We start from the raw sequence: 17988 nt of genomic DNA, 5'->3' as shown, positions 1-17988 counted from the left end.
ACAAGGATGTTGCGTCACTATGGAACTCACATCTGAAACAAGGAAAGCAAGCCCGCCTGGCCAACCAGAGGCAGGCAGTGAGTAGACTCGCCCTGACGGCAAGAATTCACGAGAGGGCTGGGGTCCGTGGCTCTCGCCAGTGTCCCTGGTATCTCTGAGACAGGAGGGTGGAGGGGGTAGGAGAAAGCACACGGGGTACAGTGGAGGTGCCCCGGGCTCGACACTTCCATCCCTGCCCCACCCCCCCAGACCTGCCTCATACAAGCACTTTCCTCCTCAAGTGACAATTTTCCCATCACAGGCATATCCCAATATGAGAAAATCCTCAAATCTGAGTATAACGAAAAAGAAAGGATTCACATAATAACACTACTCAAAAAGCCCAACTCCCGGACCCATTTCCCAATCAAAATATAGAAGTGACACCACCAAAGTGCAGCCCTCCTTTAAAAAGAGACGCCAGCCCTTCAGAAAGCTGAGCCGATAACCATCTCTGCGGGATAATCATTAACTACACGTCGTCCTTCAGCTTCAAGTGGCCAGGATCTAACATTTGCCAAACTCAATATAAAAATGAAACCTCTTATGTAACAACATAAGAATATGAATAGCAGTAAACATGTATTGCCCACTTACTATGTAGCAGGCCCTGTGCTAAGCGCTCCCCAGGCATGCGCTCACTTAATCTTCTCAATAACCCCAGGAAGTAGGTACCGCTGACATCATTTCTTTATAGATGAGTGAAAAGTCACACACAGGTAGGCAAGTGTCAGGATTTGAAACCAGACACGTTAGAGGCAGAGCCCAAGCTCTTAATCCCTGCGCTAAATTTTCTGCCCATGGCGTAAGGCGTGTGTGGCCGTTTATGTCTCATCAACATGGCTTGGGGACGAAGGAGGTGAAAGTAAACGAAAAACATCGAGATGAACTGGCAGAAAAGAGTGCCTGCCAGCTGAAAATGTTTCTGCTGCCACTTACAAGCTTCTAAGAAGCCTGCAACAGCTCGGTGTTAGGGTGGGGTGGGAGAGGGTGCACCCTAGGACAGTCCAACATCTTCGGTTGCTGGTGTTGCTATGACAACAACAAGGTCTGTTTTCATTAAAAGCAGTGAGGACACTGCGTGAATAGCTAAAGTGCATACAGAGCTTTGGGGCCTCTCCCATGTTACTCATCCTAATTTTTGTCAAATGTGGGCCAGGGATCCCTTCTGTCTTTCCTGTAATGATGCACCTGGGGACGGCTCTGAAGTGTTTTGTTCTCTGGCGTACTGTGCAAGCTGATAGGAACGTAGCTGGGGACGAACGTGAGCACAGGTCAGAAAGGGGCCCTGGGTGCTCCCTTCCAGGGATGGAGAACTTCGTGGAAGGAAAAGGTCTCTTGGCTGAAGCAACCTGTCCCAGCTCAGTCTCTCTCCTTTCCTTCTTCACTGGATAGAGTATTCTGTGAGCGGCACAGGCTTTCTCTGAAGCATTTTACCCTGTTAATATTGTAGGGCTAAAGGTTTTAAGTTATCCGACAATCTGAATCTTGTCAAGTCCCATCTGATTCTTCAGAGGTGTTCAGATCACAGTCACCTCCAATTTGCGCACAACTGTCCTGGATTCTCTGATTCCAAAATAAAGATTTTAGAGTTTCATAGTCAGTTTGCGAAGTCAAGCTGATGTTCACCGAATCCACTGCTGCTCTGGCTCTCGTCAGATGCACTCTGCCCCGTGCATCTTCAGGCTACTTAGAGTATTGGAGAAACGCTCACAGTATCTCTCGGAGGTTCAGAATCTGCTCTTTCTTTCACTGCATTTGCCACCGTTTGCTTTTGCTTCCTCCTGACCTCCTAACCTTACTGTAAACTTTACTTCCGTAGGCATCTTGTCTGTGGGTTATTCTTGCTTGCCTATTTTCTTACAATGGTCTTTATTTTCCTGTTTAAAATGAAATAATGGGATAAAACACACTTCTGTAGAGTATAATCTAGTGGGGTTAAAAGGCTGGTTTTGGAGTCAAATACCTTGGCTCACACACTGGCTCTCCTAGTTGTGTGACATTACATGAGTGTCTCTTTCCTTTCTCTCATTTTTTTTTTTCTTTGAACTTCCTTGAGCTTCAACTTCTCTACTTATAGAATGGAGGAGAGGGTACTTACAACCCCTAGTTCCTAGGGATAAATGAGACAAGACATATAAAGCTTCAAGCACCTTGCCCAGCACATGGCAAAGACCCAGCAGTTTCCAGACACTTGACATTAGACTGGAGTTCTCAGCCAGTTCATCTCAAATAGTGAAAGGCAGCACTGCCTCTGTTTTGCTCATCATAGGACAGTCCTTTCAGATGTGAGCTCCACAGACCAGACTTTCCTACCACCTGTGGAGGCCTTCCCATACCCTGGAACTCACGTATGTTAACTATCTCAGCACATGGGGGGGGGCAGCAGCCCCACCTGGAGCTGACAAATGTCCTTCCCCTTCTTGAGAACTCCATGGAGTGAATCTATATCCTTCCAAGATGACTTCCTGCTTACGTCTTGGCTGTAGTTACTAATGCCCTTCCATGACAGATGGCAACGAGTTGCACAGGCCTGTCTGACCTGCCAGTATAGTTCCTGGTTCGCTGCCTCTTGAACTGTGCTCCAAGCTTAAATGGTACACAGGGATGCCTGCTTTTTGCCACACTCCCTGATGGCTCCCAAAGTGTATTTGTTCAACCAGCAGAGGTTAGAGCTCTCCCTTATGAAGATCATAAAATTACTTTTAAAAGCTGGACTATTAATTTTGGAGTTTGCATCTTAAATATTTAGAATTTTACCTTTCAATTCTAAACATCTAGACTTGTAAGCATGTTGCATTTTATTTTTTTATGTGTTTTAAAGTGTTAATTAAAAAAAGCCAAATCTTAATATTACATCATATGACAAAAGAAATCCAAATGTTAAGACCTAAATGCCAGTGTAATTTGAGATGTATTTTAGAGTAAGAAAGAAGAGAAACATGCTGAATTTTAAATGAACGTCTTGTTTATCAATAATGCGCCCCTTTTCTTCTTCTGGCTGTATTTTCCCTCTAATTAATACATAACTTGCTGAAGGTCTCTGATGGCCTTCATCTTCAAAAGGCACAGAGCTGTCTTCCAACACAGCTGCTCATATCCACACAGTCAAATTAAAACTCATTTAACCTCGAAAGCAACAACTGACATGTTTTCCCTCTTTCAAATCCCACGGACAGTTTCTTCTTTATCATTAACTTAATTCTAGCGTCACCTCTTTGAACTGTAACAAAGTTACAGAAGATCCATATTTCCACATGATCCTTATGTGCAATTATTTAACCTAAATTACTATTTTAACCTATTCAGATATCCAAGTTAACAACAGCGATTCATCAAATTAAATCAAGAACCCAAATGGGCCAACAGCCTTTGTTTCTGGAATTCCCTATGAGAGCTATGATGGATACCCTCTTGCCAATATTATAAATGAAGATAATTTCAAATTTGTATCCCCAAAGGTATGCCCACTTCTGTTCTACAGAGAGAAAGCAACAAGGATCTGTGGTTAAGCTGTTAAAGCAGATGCAATTTACTTACTCTCCTTTAATCACTTTTTCCTTCATGCCTTAACAGAAAAACAGAACTTGAAAGCACAGTTGGAAAAGTTCAGTTCTTTCTTTTGATGCCATCTTTGGAGGAAAATAAAAAGGTAGAGGGAAGGGTGGAAAAAGCAAGGTAGATATAGGAAGGATTACAGACTGGCTGCGATCTTTCAGTGTATTTTGCCAACAAGATCAGGCAAATCATTTAATCCTTATTTTGGTAACAAGAGGCAAGGATCCTTCAGAAAGAACCTTGTAGTTGTGTGTGGCTGTCCTCACTCAATCGCTCATGAGGAAGGGGTCTAAATCTACATTGATTTCTCCAGCACACCTTCACATACTTACTTTTGATTTCAAAAAGGCTTTTTATTTTCCTCAAAGGAAAAAAAATAAATCAACCAAGAGAGGTCTCACCTGACTAGTAGTTCATTTCAACAGTAAAGAGAAAACAAATGGCATTTGATCGCTAATAGCAGGTGCTTGAAAATGCAAGTCTTTTTGTTTTCTGTATGAAACTTTAAAAAAAACCCTCTAACTACCTTTCACTTGATATTTTCCCTTACGCCTTCACTTTGTCCACCTGTTCTACCCTGCAGGAGGTACAGTCACAGAATGAAAATTACATTGAAGAGACCATTTTATGCTTCCACCCCAGCTCTCAACCTTCTTCAAATGTTCACCATTAAAAAACACTTACCAGAGCTTTGCCGGGAGATTAACCAGAGAAGTGACATTTTCCGATTATTTCCAATCACGGGCCACCATGCACACTTGGTGCCTTCTTAGAAGGGGAGAGCTGGAGAGCCCTCTGCTGCCCCTGCCCTCCCCCCATTCAGCAGAAGCAAGGGTGCAACAACTACGTTCATCTAATCTGCATTCATCCAAAGCCATGCTCTAAGAAGGGAGAGAGCTACAGGCAACTGGCACCCAGATCGGAGAGATCATACAAACACCTACGGGACAACTACCGATATAAGGTGACTAACACCTTATACAAAGTGCTGCTAAGGCTGACAGTACCTGCCTTGGGTTTTTGCTGAAGTTCACCAGACAAGGTGGTGATAACAGCTGCAGAAGAAGGAATATTTTTAAAAATCTGCATATACTGAATGTTCACTGCTAAGTCAAAAAAGGAACTCCTTTTGGTTCTTTTTCTGTTTTTGTTTGTTTGTTGTTTTATTTTTGGCTGTGCTGCATGGCTTGTGGGATCTTAGTTCCCCGACCAGGGACTGAACCCACACCCTAGGCAGTAAAAGCACAGAGTCCTAACCACTGGACCACCAGGGGATTCCCAGGAACTCCTTTTGGAAAAAGAAATTTGTTTGTGAGGAAGCAGGAGGGACTCACGGGCACACATCTCCTTCTCTAGAGCCAGGTGCACAACGGCCATCAGCCTTTACTATGGCCAAGAGTCCCCACTGTCTTTGCAGGATAAATCTTAACACCCATACATTCTGATGCATTGTAAAGACACACCAAAAAAAATAAAACTTTCAAACAGAGTGAAAGCTGGGAACAAAGTGGTATGTATGGTAGCGACATTAATAAAACAATAACAGCATTATTTCCTTGTTCTAGACATACTTAAAGCCTCTAATTAGTTCCTTTGTAGAAATATACACATGGTATTTGTTGGGTATATTATGGGTTTGCAAGTGCATACGTTATAATATAGTGAATGTTAGTTTCAGAAGAAAAACACTCACGCCCATTTTGGAAGGCAGCCATTCATACTTCAGCCTCCAAAGGCACAACACAGAAGCCCCTTTTTAGAATGTAAGCAAGTGATCCATTCCAGAATATTACAGACTTGGTCCTGGGAATCTCGTGTGCTTTGTTTATAGTGCATTACAACAGGAATTATAAATGCTCAGTACCAACTTTTACCTATAGACAAAATCTGCTATTCCTATAAAACTCTTCCACGTAAGCAAAACCAGAATATGTTTTTCTTAGGTGATTCTGTTTTCACCATTTTCTTTACCTATAATTCAGCAAGAGGAAAGAAGGGGAGATTTCAGAATATAAATAATAAAATGACTTTCCTCCACAATAAAACCAGGCTTATTTCAGGGGCGTGGAATGTTGAATGTCCCTGCAAGGTGTACAGTTCACCTAACAACTAAAGCTGCTTGACATTATCTGGTGAAACGAGCGGCTGTGTAGGCCACAATATTTAAAAGATCAAAATAGCTGGGTGGCTTGAGAATTGCTTTGGCGTTTTCAGGCTTCTCGAACGTTCTCGTGAGCTGTTCCTCAATGGCCAACGGGTGAAGCAAGATCTTGTCGAATAGCCTGTTCTCTCTGCCGGGTCCCAAGCTGTTGGCACCTTTCTGTGATGGGGCTACAGTTGACCTCACTGATGTTTAAGGCTGAATAATGGGAATCAGATGTCCCTTTTGAAAAACAGGATAGGAAGAGAGAAGGCTTTTTCAAGACAGACCCCCCCGCCCCAGCCTCTCTCTCTCTCTCCCCCCACCACTTCTCAAGATGGCTCCATGTCTCTTAGACTTAACGGTCTGGAGAAGACCAAAAATGATCACAGTTGATGGTATTTTTCTTCAAGTTATGAAAATGAATCACTTGGCGATAGCCTTAGGCTACCAACATAAAACACTATTTGAGTTATAAAGTATACTTTCAGGGAAAACCCCAAAAGCTGTTGAAAAAGCAACTTCTTGCCAAGTAGGTACTAATTCTGAGCACTCACTTCAGTGGGGACCATCTTGGGCACTTCCTCTGGATTCATGACACTATAAGTTTGCTGTACGTGAAACCCTGCCACTGGAGCTAAAGCTTTAAGATAGATGAAGATCATATGACATATACATGTTGGATGTAACCCAGCATCACGGGCCAACACCATGCACTCGAGGCCTGGAGCCTTTGCTGTTTATGACCTGCGTAGCCTTGGGCTGACTTCATTCTATAGATGAAGAAACTTAGCAGGTTGCTATCTAAAACGTTCCTTTCTACTCTGAAACTCTGTACTTCTAACTACTTTTCAAATCATTTAAAGAAAGAAGGTGAAGTTTTAATAAAAGTAGATCCAAACCCAAACTCTCCTGGGCTGTGGTACAGTTCTGGCAGGCACAGAAAACAGGCACAGGCACAAAGCCTGGACTAAAGGGCTGTGTTGCAACCCTGAGTTGTCAAATGGGTTTCCTCTGGACAAAGATAGGATTGTGGAAAGTCACTCGTAATTTACCAGGCCAAGGTTTCAGCTGATTCTAAGAGACCCCAAAAGAAGGTCAAGTGTGTGCAGGGAACATGCTCCCCTGCTTTGCTGCTCATCTGGAGAGCAAGCTGAGTACCTTCCCTGTTCCTGTAGGCGATGCTCTGGGCAGGTGGCGCCGCCTTGAAACACCATCTCCTCCTTCTACACTATCAAACTTCGCCAGTATTTCATGTTGTCCTCTTTTTGCCTTCCCAGGTTTCTCTCTTACTCTCCTTTTGTAGGACAGTGGAAAGAACAGGAGTTATAGGCTCAGAGAGACCTGGGTTCCAATCCCAGCTCTTCCACTTACCGCTGGGATAACTCTGGGCAAGTTCGTTAACTATGATGGGCCTCCGTCTCTCCATCTGTAAGATGGGAATCGGGATAGCTACTTCATGGGGATTCTTAGGGAGAGCCAATGAAAGTGTATGTCAATCCCCCCGCCTCTTGCAGAGCTGGTGCCTGGTTTTATTTGTTTCCTTTCCCACTTCGCTACTCCTTCCTGGAGCCAAACCTCTCCCTCCCGAAGCACTGCATTTCCCCAGCTCCCCGCTCCTGCCGTTCTCTTCACCAGGCCCACCCCTTTCTCATCATCTCTACATGTTCAAATCCCATTCAGCCTCCATAACTCAACTCAAAGACCACTTCTCCTAGGAAGTGCCCCTTGACCCCCTTCCCTCATCTGAACTTCCTTGATCTTTATGATCCACATCCTGTGATACATTTCTCTATCATTCTATAATTATTTACCTGTCTTTTCTTCCTTACTATACCTGGGTACTTAGCAAATATTTGATCAACAAACAAATGTGTGAGCATAGGACCAAAAGGGTAGCTTCCAATGTGCTCGCTGTACTGAAGACAATGCTTTAGTCACGGCTCTAAATGAAAACATTGTCCAGAGAAGAAAACAGCCCGAATCAGAATGTGAGATGCACTCCGTGGGGTGAGAAAAAGCATCTGCCTCTGCAGGAGCCCGGAAGTTATGTGGGGAAAGCAGCAAGGGGAGGAAAGGCGACAGAAGCCTGGGGCCCAGGACAGCGGCTCCCAGCCTCAGCCCAGACACAGCGCCAACCTGCAGAGCCGGGGACCATCCTGTGCGTCGAATCAGACTTTTGGGATAAAAGAAATCAGATGGAGAACGACGGATGTTTCGTGGCTGCCATGAAACATGAAAAAGGGAAGAATGAACAATGAAATAGCCTCGATTCAGAAACACTATCAAAACCAGAAAAAAACCTTCAGGAAAACTAATCTGATAAGTGACAAGTGACATCAGTTCAGTTGTGTGTGTGTGTTTGGGGTCCATGTTTGAAAGCATAGTAACTGGTCTTTTTTTTTCTTTCTTTCTTTTTTATTGTCTGCGCCGTGCCGCTTGCAGGATCCAGTTCTCCGACTAGGGATTGAACCTACACGCTTGGCAGTGAAAGCGCGGAGTCCTAACGACTGGATCTCCAGGGAATTCCCTAACCGGTCTTCAAGTTACAGTATGTTTACCTATGTTCCAACCCACCATCGTTCCTTTCCATTTATTCTGGCTTAAATATTCTGATATATGAAGAGTGAGAAGCCAATGAAGCCACTGAGAGATGTTCTTAAGAATCTGTTATTACAAAAGCCCCACAAATTCTTTAAGTACCAAGAACGTGGATTACTCAGTGGGGCTGCCAAAAGATTCTTGAAAACATTTTCATTTTGCTATAGTAACTGCACTGATGTGACACCCAGTAAAAGGCCTGGAAATCCTGGCTCAAGACTGTCATCTGGAGACACACCCTTAAGAGAGCACAGGATTTATTCCTTTTTCAAAAGTCTAGCCTCTTTTAAATCCCACCAGCGTCATCCAGTACCCCACTTGGGCCACATCAGAACCTCTTTCCTCGGAGGTGCATCATCCTCCTTCTTTCTGGGTGAGTGAGCTGAGGGCTGGGCTGACCTCCCAAGTGGTAAATGTTGGCTTTAGGAGAAGAGCTTTGGAATTCTCTAGAAAGTTTCACTAAAGGAAAAAAAGTCAACAGGTCCTCTTGGCCAGAATGAGTGGAAGTATCTCACTAGCTGTTTTCATAATCTTATCCATAGAGTTCCATCAAGATGCGATCAAGAGTGTTGATTTTTAGGGCTTCCCTGGTGGCGCAGTGGTTGAGAGTCCGCCTGCCGATGCAGGGGACACGGGTTCGTGCCCCGGTCCGGGAAGATCCCACATGCCACGGAGCGGCTGGGCCCATGAGCCATGGCCGCTGAGCGTGCGCGTCTGGAGCCTGTGCTCCGCAGCGGGAGAGGCCACAACAGTGAGAGGCCCGCGTACCACAAAAAAAAAAAAGTGTTGATTTAAAAAAAAAAAATCATTTTAGTAACACAATCTGCAAATTCAAGCAATCCTTATAGAGGAAAGACACATTCCATTCAGTCTGGCCACGTTAGTATTCCTCTCTTCATCTCCCAAAACACTTCATCAGGGATGAAGTGAAAATGATTATTCAAGAAACTGAAGCAACACTGTAAAGACAGTGCCGACCACTAGCTACTTGCGTGGTTTTGGGGCAGCATCCACAAGCTATGCTGTGAATTTTAAATTCTTATGATAAAAGTGACAGTAAGTCACCTCTTACTGTCTTTAATGTTCTTTAACCTCTTCTTTAATCTTCTAGTATTTTATAATGACAACCTGCTTTCAAAGCGTCCATGGGTCCTCAAAAATCCCAGAAAAATCCAGTGTGCACCTGACTGATGGATAGATGGGAGGGTTAGGTACACATGCTCAAGCGGAAACTCTATGTTGAAACAGGGACCAAATCATCCTGATATTGGTGGGCAAATTCCTCTCCAGTTTGTCTGGTCTTTATTCAATTATTTTGAGAAAAAGTGATTTTTTCCTTAAAGTCTGATTACATTAACTGAATTCTAAGACAACTGCTTTTATTCAGGGTCACAGGAGAGGGACAAGTTATGCAAATGGAAAAATATCTCCATCTGATCTTACAGATGCCAGCTGAAGCAGAAAAAAAAGCAAAGGAAATAAAGCTGCTGGGCAGACCTGGGCTTTGCTGAGAATAAAGGAAAGATACTGGAAAATGAAAACAAGAGCTGTCATTCCCAGGGTGGCAGGCCCCCCAAAAATGGGTCTCACTGATAATCATTTCTCTGAAGCCAAGTCACCCCTTCACAAGTGACACATTAGTGATGGGGCCACATGGATGCAGCAGCTATGCAGCTGCTGGGGATTACGTACGTTGTTCCTTACGTCTGCTAATGGCAGATCAAGAAGAAATGATACCACATTCTAGAGTCTTCTAGAGTCTGGCTTTCAAAACAAACTCAGACCATTCTTTTCCCTGAGGCACCAGGTGACCTAGTCAACCTCCAGTTTTTCCAAGGGTACCAGTAAGGTAGCTAAACTGAGGGAGTGTAGACTGGGGTGCAGTCTGATTATTGCTCTGAAAAATACTTCACAGCCCAAGTGAAAAACTGGGGGCATCTGAGTAAGATACAGATTATGATCATGGCCTTGCAAGTGTGTACAGCTCTTTGCTTTTTAAACAGATGAAATATTGTCACCTGGAGGTGATCTGAGAATTGAGTAAGACCAGGGGAAGGCTTTAGAAGTGAGAGATTAAAAAAAAAAAAGGAAAGAAAGATAAAAGAAGTGAGAGATAAAGAGAATCTATCCTCTTGCCTGAGTGGTCCATGTTCTAGGGAGTTACAAAAACATTTTGATGCTACCTAAGGTTTAAGTTACAAAAACAATCAAGAATACCTGTTCACATTGACACGTCTGGGCTCATCATGGTTTTCCCCAAAGGTTTTATCTGACAAGTCATCAGTTTCTGGAGATGGAGGCCACTCGGTGAATTTGGATTTGAGAGGCCAATCAAACGTAGAAAGAGCTGAGCAATGGCCTCAGAGTTTGGGCTGGAGTGATATTACGGACAAAGTACAAAAAAAGCCCGGTGATGAGGTCACCAGATGTTGGACCTAGAACTTGATGAAACGTTTTTTCACATCTGTAAGGTCTGACTTTTCCCTTGAATGCTTTCCTAAGAACCTGACTTATGAGGCAAGGCTTATTTTGTCCAACACAAGCATTTGGAACAAAATCCACCATTGATTTAAGGTAGGAGGGAACCTGCTTTTTTGGCCAAATGGCCTTTCCACTTAGTCTGCTATAGAGAGAAAAAAAAAAAGTTATAAAAAAGTACTTTCACCCAAACTCCAGTCCCCAAAATTAGTGACTACAAACACAGTGCCCAGCACGTACACCTGGCATCACAGCACTATTGCCTTCCTTACCCGCAGTTTCTCCTCGGTCTTGGTGGATTGCTTACAGTCGGGATGCCAAACGGTAGAACCTGGAAAGACAATGCATGGCTAAGAATAAAGGAAATGGAAAGCAGCCAGAGTCCTGTTAGACAGAACTTCTGAGAGTGGCCCTGTGCCCAAGTGAATCATGACAGTTCAAACTCCAGGGGAGTTTTCCACATCTGGTCTGAACTTGTTCTCTAACAGTCATAATCCTAGACCACAGAGACCACTAATTGGGCACAAGAGTGTCTTGATGAAAGAGACTGTTCTTGACTGGGTGGTGGTTTCTGTTTTTGTTTTTGTTTTTAAACTGTATCATTATCCTTTAAAAGTAATGTCTGTGTGCTTAGCAACAGCTGCATTTAATTTCAGAAATATAAGCCATAAGCCATGCTTATATAACATCAAAACAACCAAGCAACTTAGATGAGGGCAATAAAGTCAAACCAGATCGCCTATAACCAGAAGCAAAACTCACTGCATTTTTTGTTGATCCAACAGACACAGGAGACCAATCTAACTAGCAGAAAGATTGAAAGTTACATTACAAATCCACAAGTTTTCCTTTAACTTTTAACCTTTTAATTAACTGCAAAAAGTCTTCACTTTTAAACTAATGAAGGCACTAATTCAGTGTCATCTTCTGTTCCTGGGTTAATGCCTCAGTTTACAGGAGTGTAAAGCACTTTCTTAGATGGTACCAGTACCAAAGAACTAAGCAAAACACTTATATCCAATCAAAAGCTCTTTTCTTATAAGAATCAAATGTCTGCCTATATGACTATTTTACGCCTAGATAGACAATCTATGTAATTTATGGCTAAGGCCTTTATGTAAGTCTTATATGTTCATATAAGGGTATGTTCAAATGTGGGAATGGGCAGAAGAACTTGAAGAGGGACTTAAAAAGACCTAAGCGAATAAAGTTACTAAGTTGAAGACTCATAGACTTAGAGAACGAACTTATGGTCACGAGGGGGAAGGGAGGTGGGGGAGGGATTGTTTGGGAGTTTGGGGTTGACGTGTCCAACACTGCTAGATTTAAAATGGACAGCCAACAAGGACCTACTGTATTGCACAGGGAACTCTGTGCAATACTCTGTAACAACCTAATTGGGAAAAGAATTTGAAAAAGAATAGATACATATATATGTAGAACTGAATCACTTTGTTCCACACCTGAAACTAACACATTGTTAATCAACTACACTCCAACAGAAAATAAAAAGTTAAAAAAATCTGAAAAAGTTACTAAGTGGAAAGCAGTAAGTAAATGATATAAACTTAATAAGAATCTCAGTATGAATATTAGACTTTCTATATTTCATTGTTGAAATCTTTCTCCCTTCAAGCAGCAATCTGTGTGTGTACTTGAAAAGTATCAAATTAGAATAACTCTCGAATTATTTCACACCACTGAACTAAAATACTATTAAATTAATTAATACTATTAAATTAATGACTAAAATACTATTAAATTAAATTAATACTATTAAATTAATTTTATATCAGAATTATACTTTAATCCCTATTTAGCAGTAATTTCTATCTTGCTTAACCCAGGGCCAAAAAAAAAAAAAAAAAATTAAACAAACCCAAACCAGGCAGACACACAGTCCATTCAGCACTAGCGTTGACTCTGAGGCTGGCTACGAAGCACAGGAAATCGTCTTAACGTGGAGAGCCAAGGGCCGGGGGTCAGGGCTGGGTCCAGGAGCTGCGTGCGCTGTGGAGGTTCTACTGAGCGGGCGTCCTGGCCCTGAATTCCGGGTGTGCACATGGTGTCACACGGTTCTCCAGAGGTCAGACACGTAAGGAATGGGAGCCAGAGAGAACATCTGATGCTGGGAGGATGCAACTGCTCATTCTTCAAGGACGTGCCAAGAGGGCAGGCAAAGAACACAGAAGCCCAGCTCCAGGAGAGATTCACAACAATCCCCAAATTCTGAATGTAGCCCAAACTGAGTTGTTTATTTGTAGTATGAATGTGCTGCACTCGTGCACAGCCTGAAATCACCCTCTCTATTCAGCTTCCAGGACCATGTGAACGTGCAGAGCTGCACCCAGACAGAACCCTGAGTCTCGGTTCTCAGCAGACACAGGGGTGACAGGTACTCTTGGGACTTTGATTGTGGGTGCTGTAATTGACACACTCAGATCTAAAACAGAGCCTGGAGGCCAACTGAAGAATAAATCTGCTCTATGCTGAAAATGTAAACTGACACCTGCCTATTGCTCTCATGGATTCACAGCCTGTCCTCAGGGGAAATGCGTCATATAAAGCACACGTGAGACCACGGATTTGGTGCTTCTCACTTGCCCTTATTGGGCCCTTTAAAATTCAGTGAGATCTTTTTTTTTTTTTGCGGTACGTGGGCCTCTCACTGTTGTGGCCTCTCCCACTGCGGAACACAGGCTCTGGACGCGCAGGCTCAGCGGCCATGGCTCACGGGCCCAGCTGCTCTGCGGCATGTGGGATCTTCCCAGACCGGGGCACGAACTCGTGTCCCCTGCATCGGCAGGCGGACTCTCAACCACTGTGCCACCAGGGAAGCCCCAGTGAGATCTTTAATCAAAATTTTTCAGAGATCCTTCTAAAGCTAAAAGGACGTTTGGGTTGTCAGTTTCTCATATAGCTAGCATTTTTAAGGGGAGAGTAGCCAAAGCTTTGCTCTAATACTCAAGAATCGTTTCCAGAGACTTTTCTTAGTTGCATAAAACAAAAATTGAGACCGAAGCAAACCATTCATTAAAACTACACATTTGTAAAAAAAAAAAAAAAAAAAAAAACTACACATACTGTTACATGCAGAGAGAGACGAAGAAATGACATGTAAAGGCCGATGAGACCCAGTAATTAGCAAAACTGAATAAGCAACAGCTCTCGTGGTTCTTGCTAATTTTACTGATAAGCCCTTGTCTATTTAATGACTCTTTTTCCCGCTAAAATTAGTAAAATGCTTGCACAGATGGTGCTGTTTGACTGGAGGAGAATCCTCCCCTAAAGCTCTCTGAGAAGCTTCAGAATTTTAGAGGAGACAAAAGCTAGTCACAGCTGTACACTGAGAAATTTTCTCAAAATTATTTTCATTAAAAAAAAATAATTGAATGGCCCTCTGGTAATGAGCCCTTCCTTGACACCAGAAACTTCTCAATTTCTCTGTCAGGGACTTTGGGTGTGTTCTCTCACTCTCTGTCCCTCTCTCTTACACTATGACAGCTATGTCATCTTAATGGGATGAAGTACATCTGTGATGCAATTCACCAAATATGAGATTTTCTTCTTCCTGAAAGCCTGGATAAGAGCAGCCTGGGAGGTCCCCCAAAATCCTTCCCCCAGGACAGTGAAGTGAGAAAAGACAAAGTAGCCATCCAATGTGTAACATTTCTAGAAATGCTTTCCCTCTTTTGATCTTTTGTTTCCCAAGCATATCCCTGGGGACTGGGTGGGAGGAGGGGGCACTGATTCTCACTCTTGCCTAACCTCCGTAGCAGCAAACATCAAGTCCAATTCATTCACCCAGAAGCAACGCACTCCTCTGTTAACAGTCTCAGGGGCTCACTGCCAGGATGTCAATTGCTTGGCTGATTAATACTAATAGATGAGGTAACATTTGGCTACATTCATTCTGGATCCACATAGCCCTGCAGCTAAAAAAATGCCTCCTTCTCTGAAAACAAACATAGCGAGGTTTTCTTTCCCCAGGTGGGGAGAACTTACTGGATTCTTGAGTCCACCTTACCTTGAAGATACATTTCCTCTCCTTCTGTGAACATCTGGTTGCATCTGCTGCATCGTGCACAGCTAGGGTGGTAATGTTTGTCACCTGCCTGCAAGAGGAGAGGTAGGAAATATTTTAGTCTATATTTAGTCTATATTTTAGTCTATTACTTTAGTCTATTACAGCCTCTTTTCTGGATGTGGGAATTTGGAGGAAAAGAGAAGAAGCTAAGGCAGGAAAAATAACTGTCCAATTGACCAAACTTCCTATACCAACAGCCCTAGAAGCTGGAGCTGATCCCACTGGATCTGGGAGGGGTTCAAAGACCAGCTACTTGTGCCTGCTATGTGAGGCTGCCTTGCCTCTTGAGGTTTCTGGCATCCAGTTGTCTCTCAGCTTGGGCTCTCCTGGACGGTTGCCAGTTATACAGCATGTGCCTGAGATGAGTCCACGCCATCTCCCAAACAAGCCCACCTCAAAAACATTAACATCCAAACTGATGTTGGAGGCCAGCGTTGGTTTGTACTAAAGCAATAAAAAGAAAGGATACTATTTAGCAGGTTCTTGCTTTCCTAGCTAAACAGTCTGAAAATAATATAATCTACCCAGCTTACATCAAGATGAGAAAAACCATAGTAAAAGACATCATATGCTGCTTTTTATCTTGGAAGGAGCCCCAACTCTCTTCTCTGCTGCTTATAACAATCTTTTGCCAAAGTCTCATTTTAATTGTTTTCTGAAGAAGGCATTTTACTGAGGTGGCTCTGCATTATTCCTGGGCATTTCACATTCTTAAATATCACAGATGCCATCACAGTGGGTGTTGACTTCCCCAAAGCAAAGTGTCACTGGACACAGGGACAAATCTGTAGACAGGTGCCAAGTCCCTTTAGAGTCATGCTCCAAATGCATATGCCCAACATAGCAAAATCCTTTCGTCCACATCTTAGCAAAAAGTCTCGCCACCCAAAACTTATCATATGTACTCTGCAATTAAATCATTTCATCCATCGACCATAAAAACATTTCTTCTGCATTAACTGTGCACAAGGCACTGCTGAGAGCCCAGAGTTAGAAGTGACTTCACCCTGTGCCTGCGTGAAATCTCAACAGGAAATCAGAGGTCAGGTAGTGATTCCTTTCTCACACTCCTGTAGAAACTATGAAACCAATTAGCTACTAGAGTGTGAGATGGTGGTCAGCTACCCAAGATAACCCAGTGGAAAAAAAAATGGAAGTTATTTACAAGTAGAAGCCAGGAATGAAACGTTTTCAGTGGTGCCTGCCAGAAAATTCCAGAAGTGGAATTTTGCTCTTATCCACACAGCATTATTTATTTAATTTTTCGGCGGGGGGTGGGAGGTGGAATGGGGGGGCATGTGAGGGGAGTATAGGAAATGTTCACACAAAGTAGCCCTTTCTCTTCGGCCATCCAGGGTCCAATGTGAGTGAAAGGAGGAAGAGAAAATATTACTCAGTTCTAAACTGTGTTGGGTCAGCTGGGATATCAGTGCTGGGAGGTCCCAGGCATTTGGACAATCTCTGAATTCTCAAGGAAAATGTAGGGGACAGAATTAAGGCCCCTTGACGGGAATCTGGTGTAGTCTGCAGTGAAAAGCACACGCCCTCAGTAAGCTAGAAATAGAAAGAAATTTCTTCAAGCTGATAAAGTGTATCTACCATATTTAGTGGTGCAGTATTAGAAGCGTTCTAAAGATAAGAACAAGGCAGAGGGGTACACTTTCACCAGCGTTCTTCTTTAGTCCTAGCCTATGTGATAGATCAAGAAAAGAAATCAGTATAAAGGTCACTAATAAAAGAGTTCAGTCAAGTAGCTAGATAAAAAATTAATATATAAAAACCAATAGTTTTCCTATTCACTAGTAATACAAATTAAGTCCAGATGATGGGAAAACAGGTCCCTATTTGTAATAGCAACAAATAAACCCTTCGATGAAAGATCTACATAAGGATCTTAACTGATGGGCATGAAAGAAATAGAGACATATGGTACTTGCGGATGGGAAAACTAAATATAGTAAAGATGCCAAATTATCCAAAATGAACCTATTAATGCAATATATTCTCAGTCAAAATACACACAGGAGTTTCTTTTATAGAACTTGACAAGCTGATTTTAAAAGTTCACATGGAAGAAAAAAATGCACAAAAATATAAAAACTGCTTTGGAAAAGAGAGTGGCAGTGAAGGGGGTTTTTCCCTTCCCGAATAAAAAGTTATTCTAAGGCTAAAATAATTAAAGTGTTCTAATATTGGTGCAGGGGTAGAAAATAAATCAGTGGGACAGAAGAGAGGAACCAGGTGCACAGCCATACATACAAGAGAATTATGATAAAGGTGGTGTTTCAAATGAGTTGAAAGAAATGGGTTATTCAATTAACGGTGAGAACAATGAGTTTTTCACTTAGAGAAAGTTAAATCTAGAGTCCTAATTCACAACCTACACAAAAACAAATTCTAGAGATGTACAAAGTTAAAAGTTGAAACAAAATCATAGAAATATTCGAAGAATATGTAGGACACTGTTTTAACAAACTTGGGAAGGCTTTCCTAAGCAAGGCAAAGCCTAGAAACAATAAAGATAAATATTGACTGTGGACGTGTGCCTGCACACATACACACATGCACACACAATCTCTAGACATAAAACAAAGCTACAGACAGGGCTAAAATATCTGTCATGCATTTCAGAGAAAAGATTATTATCCAGAACTTATAAAGAGCATCTACAATGAAAAATAAATGGCAATATGGGCAAAAGGCAATTTCCAGAGGAAAGGTCGATAACCCCCCAAATAATTAGCTCAACCCCACCGGGAATCTGGGAAACACAATTTAGAAAAAGGGTGTTTTTATTCAACAAATTGGCAAAGATAAGAAGGCGGTTAATGTGAGGAAACAGGCATTCTCACACTGTTGGTGAGCAAAATTCTTTTTGGAAAGCAATACTTATTGAAATTTAATGTATACGTACATACTACTCCCTGATGAACGATTCCACTTGTAAAAGCCATTCTACAGAAATTCTCACACGTGTGCCCAAAAGTGTATGTATTAAGGATATTCAGTTTTGAATTACTTATAACAGCAAAGAACAAGGAAACAGAAGCAACCTAAATAAGAAAGTAGTGAAATAAAATATCGA

General features: G+C 42.4%; 1 protein-coding gene across 4 annotated transcripts in view; it reads right to left on the bottom strand.

Annotated features, from left to right (window-relative positions):
- Positions 1-17988, bottom strand: part of ABLIM1 (actin binding LIM protein 1) — a 312495-nt gene that overhangs the window by 34638 nt on the left and 259869 nt on the right. For 3 of the 4 annotated variants that reach the window (XM_082854663.1, XM_082854664.1, XM_082854665.1), the window contains exons 7-8: positions 14844-14931; positions 11089-11147 (exon numbers count right to left, since the gene is read on the bottom strand). In XM_082854663.1, the coding sequence (XP_082710789.1) occupies positions 11089-11147; positions 14844-14931 (147 nt within the window). Of the gene's footprint in view, positions 1-7876; positions 7961-11088; positions 11148-14843; positions 14932-17988 lie in introns of all 4 variants that reach the window. The other variant, XM_082854666.1, reaches the window with a different exon arrangement.

Source organism: Leucopleurus acutus, assembly GCF_964270905.1.
Source record: "Leucopleurus acutus genome assembly, chromosome: 14".
In the NCBI taxonomy this organism is placed as follows: domain Eukaryota; kingdom Metazoa; phylum Chordata; class Mammalia; order Artiodactyla; family Delphinidae; genus Leucopleurus; species Leucopleurus acutus.
The sequence above is the reverse complement of the archived record's forward strand: the minus strand, read 5'-3'. Positions and strand labels throughout refer to the sequence as shown.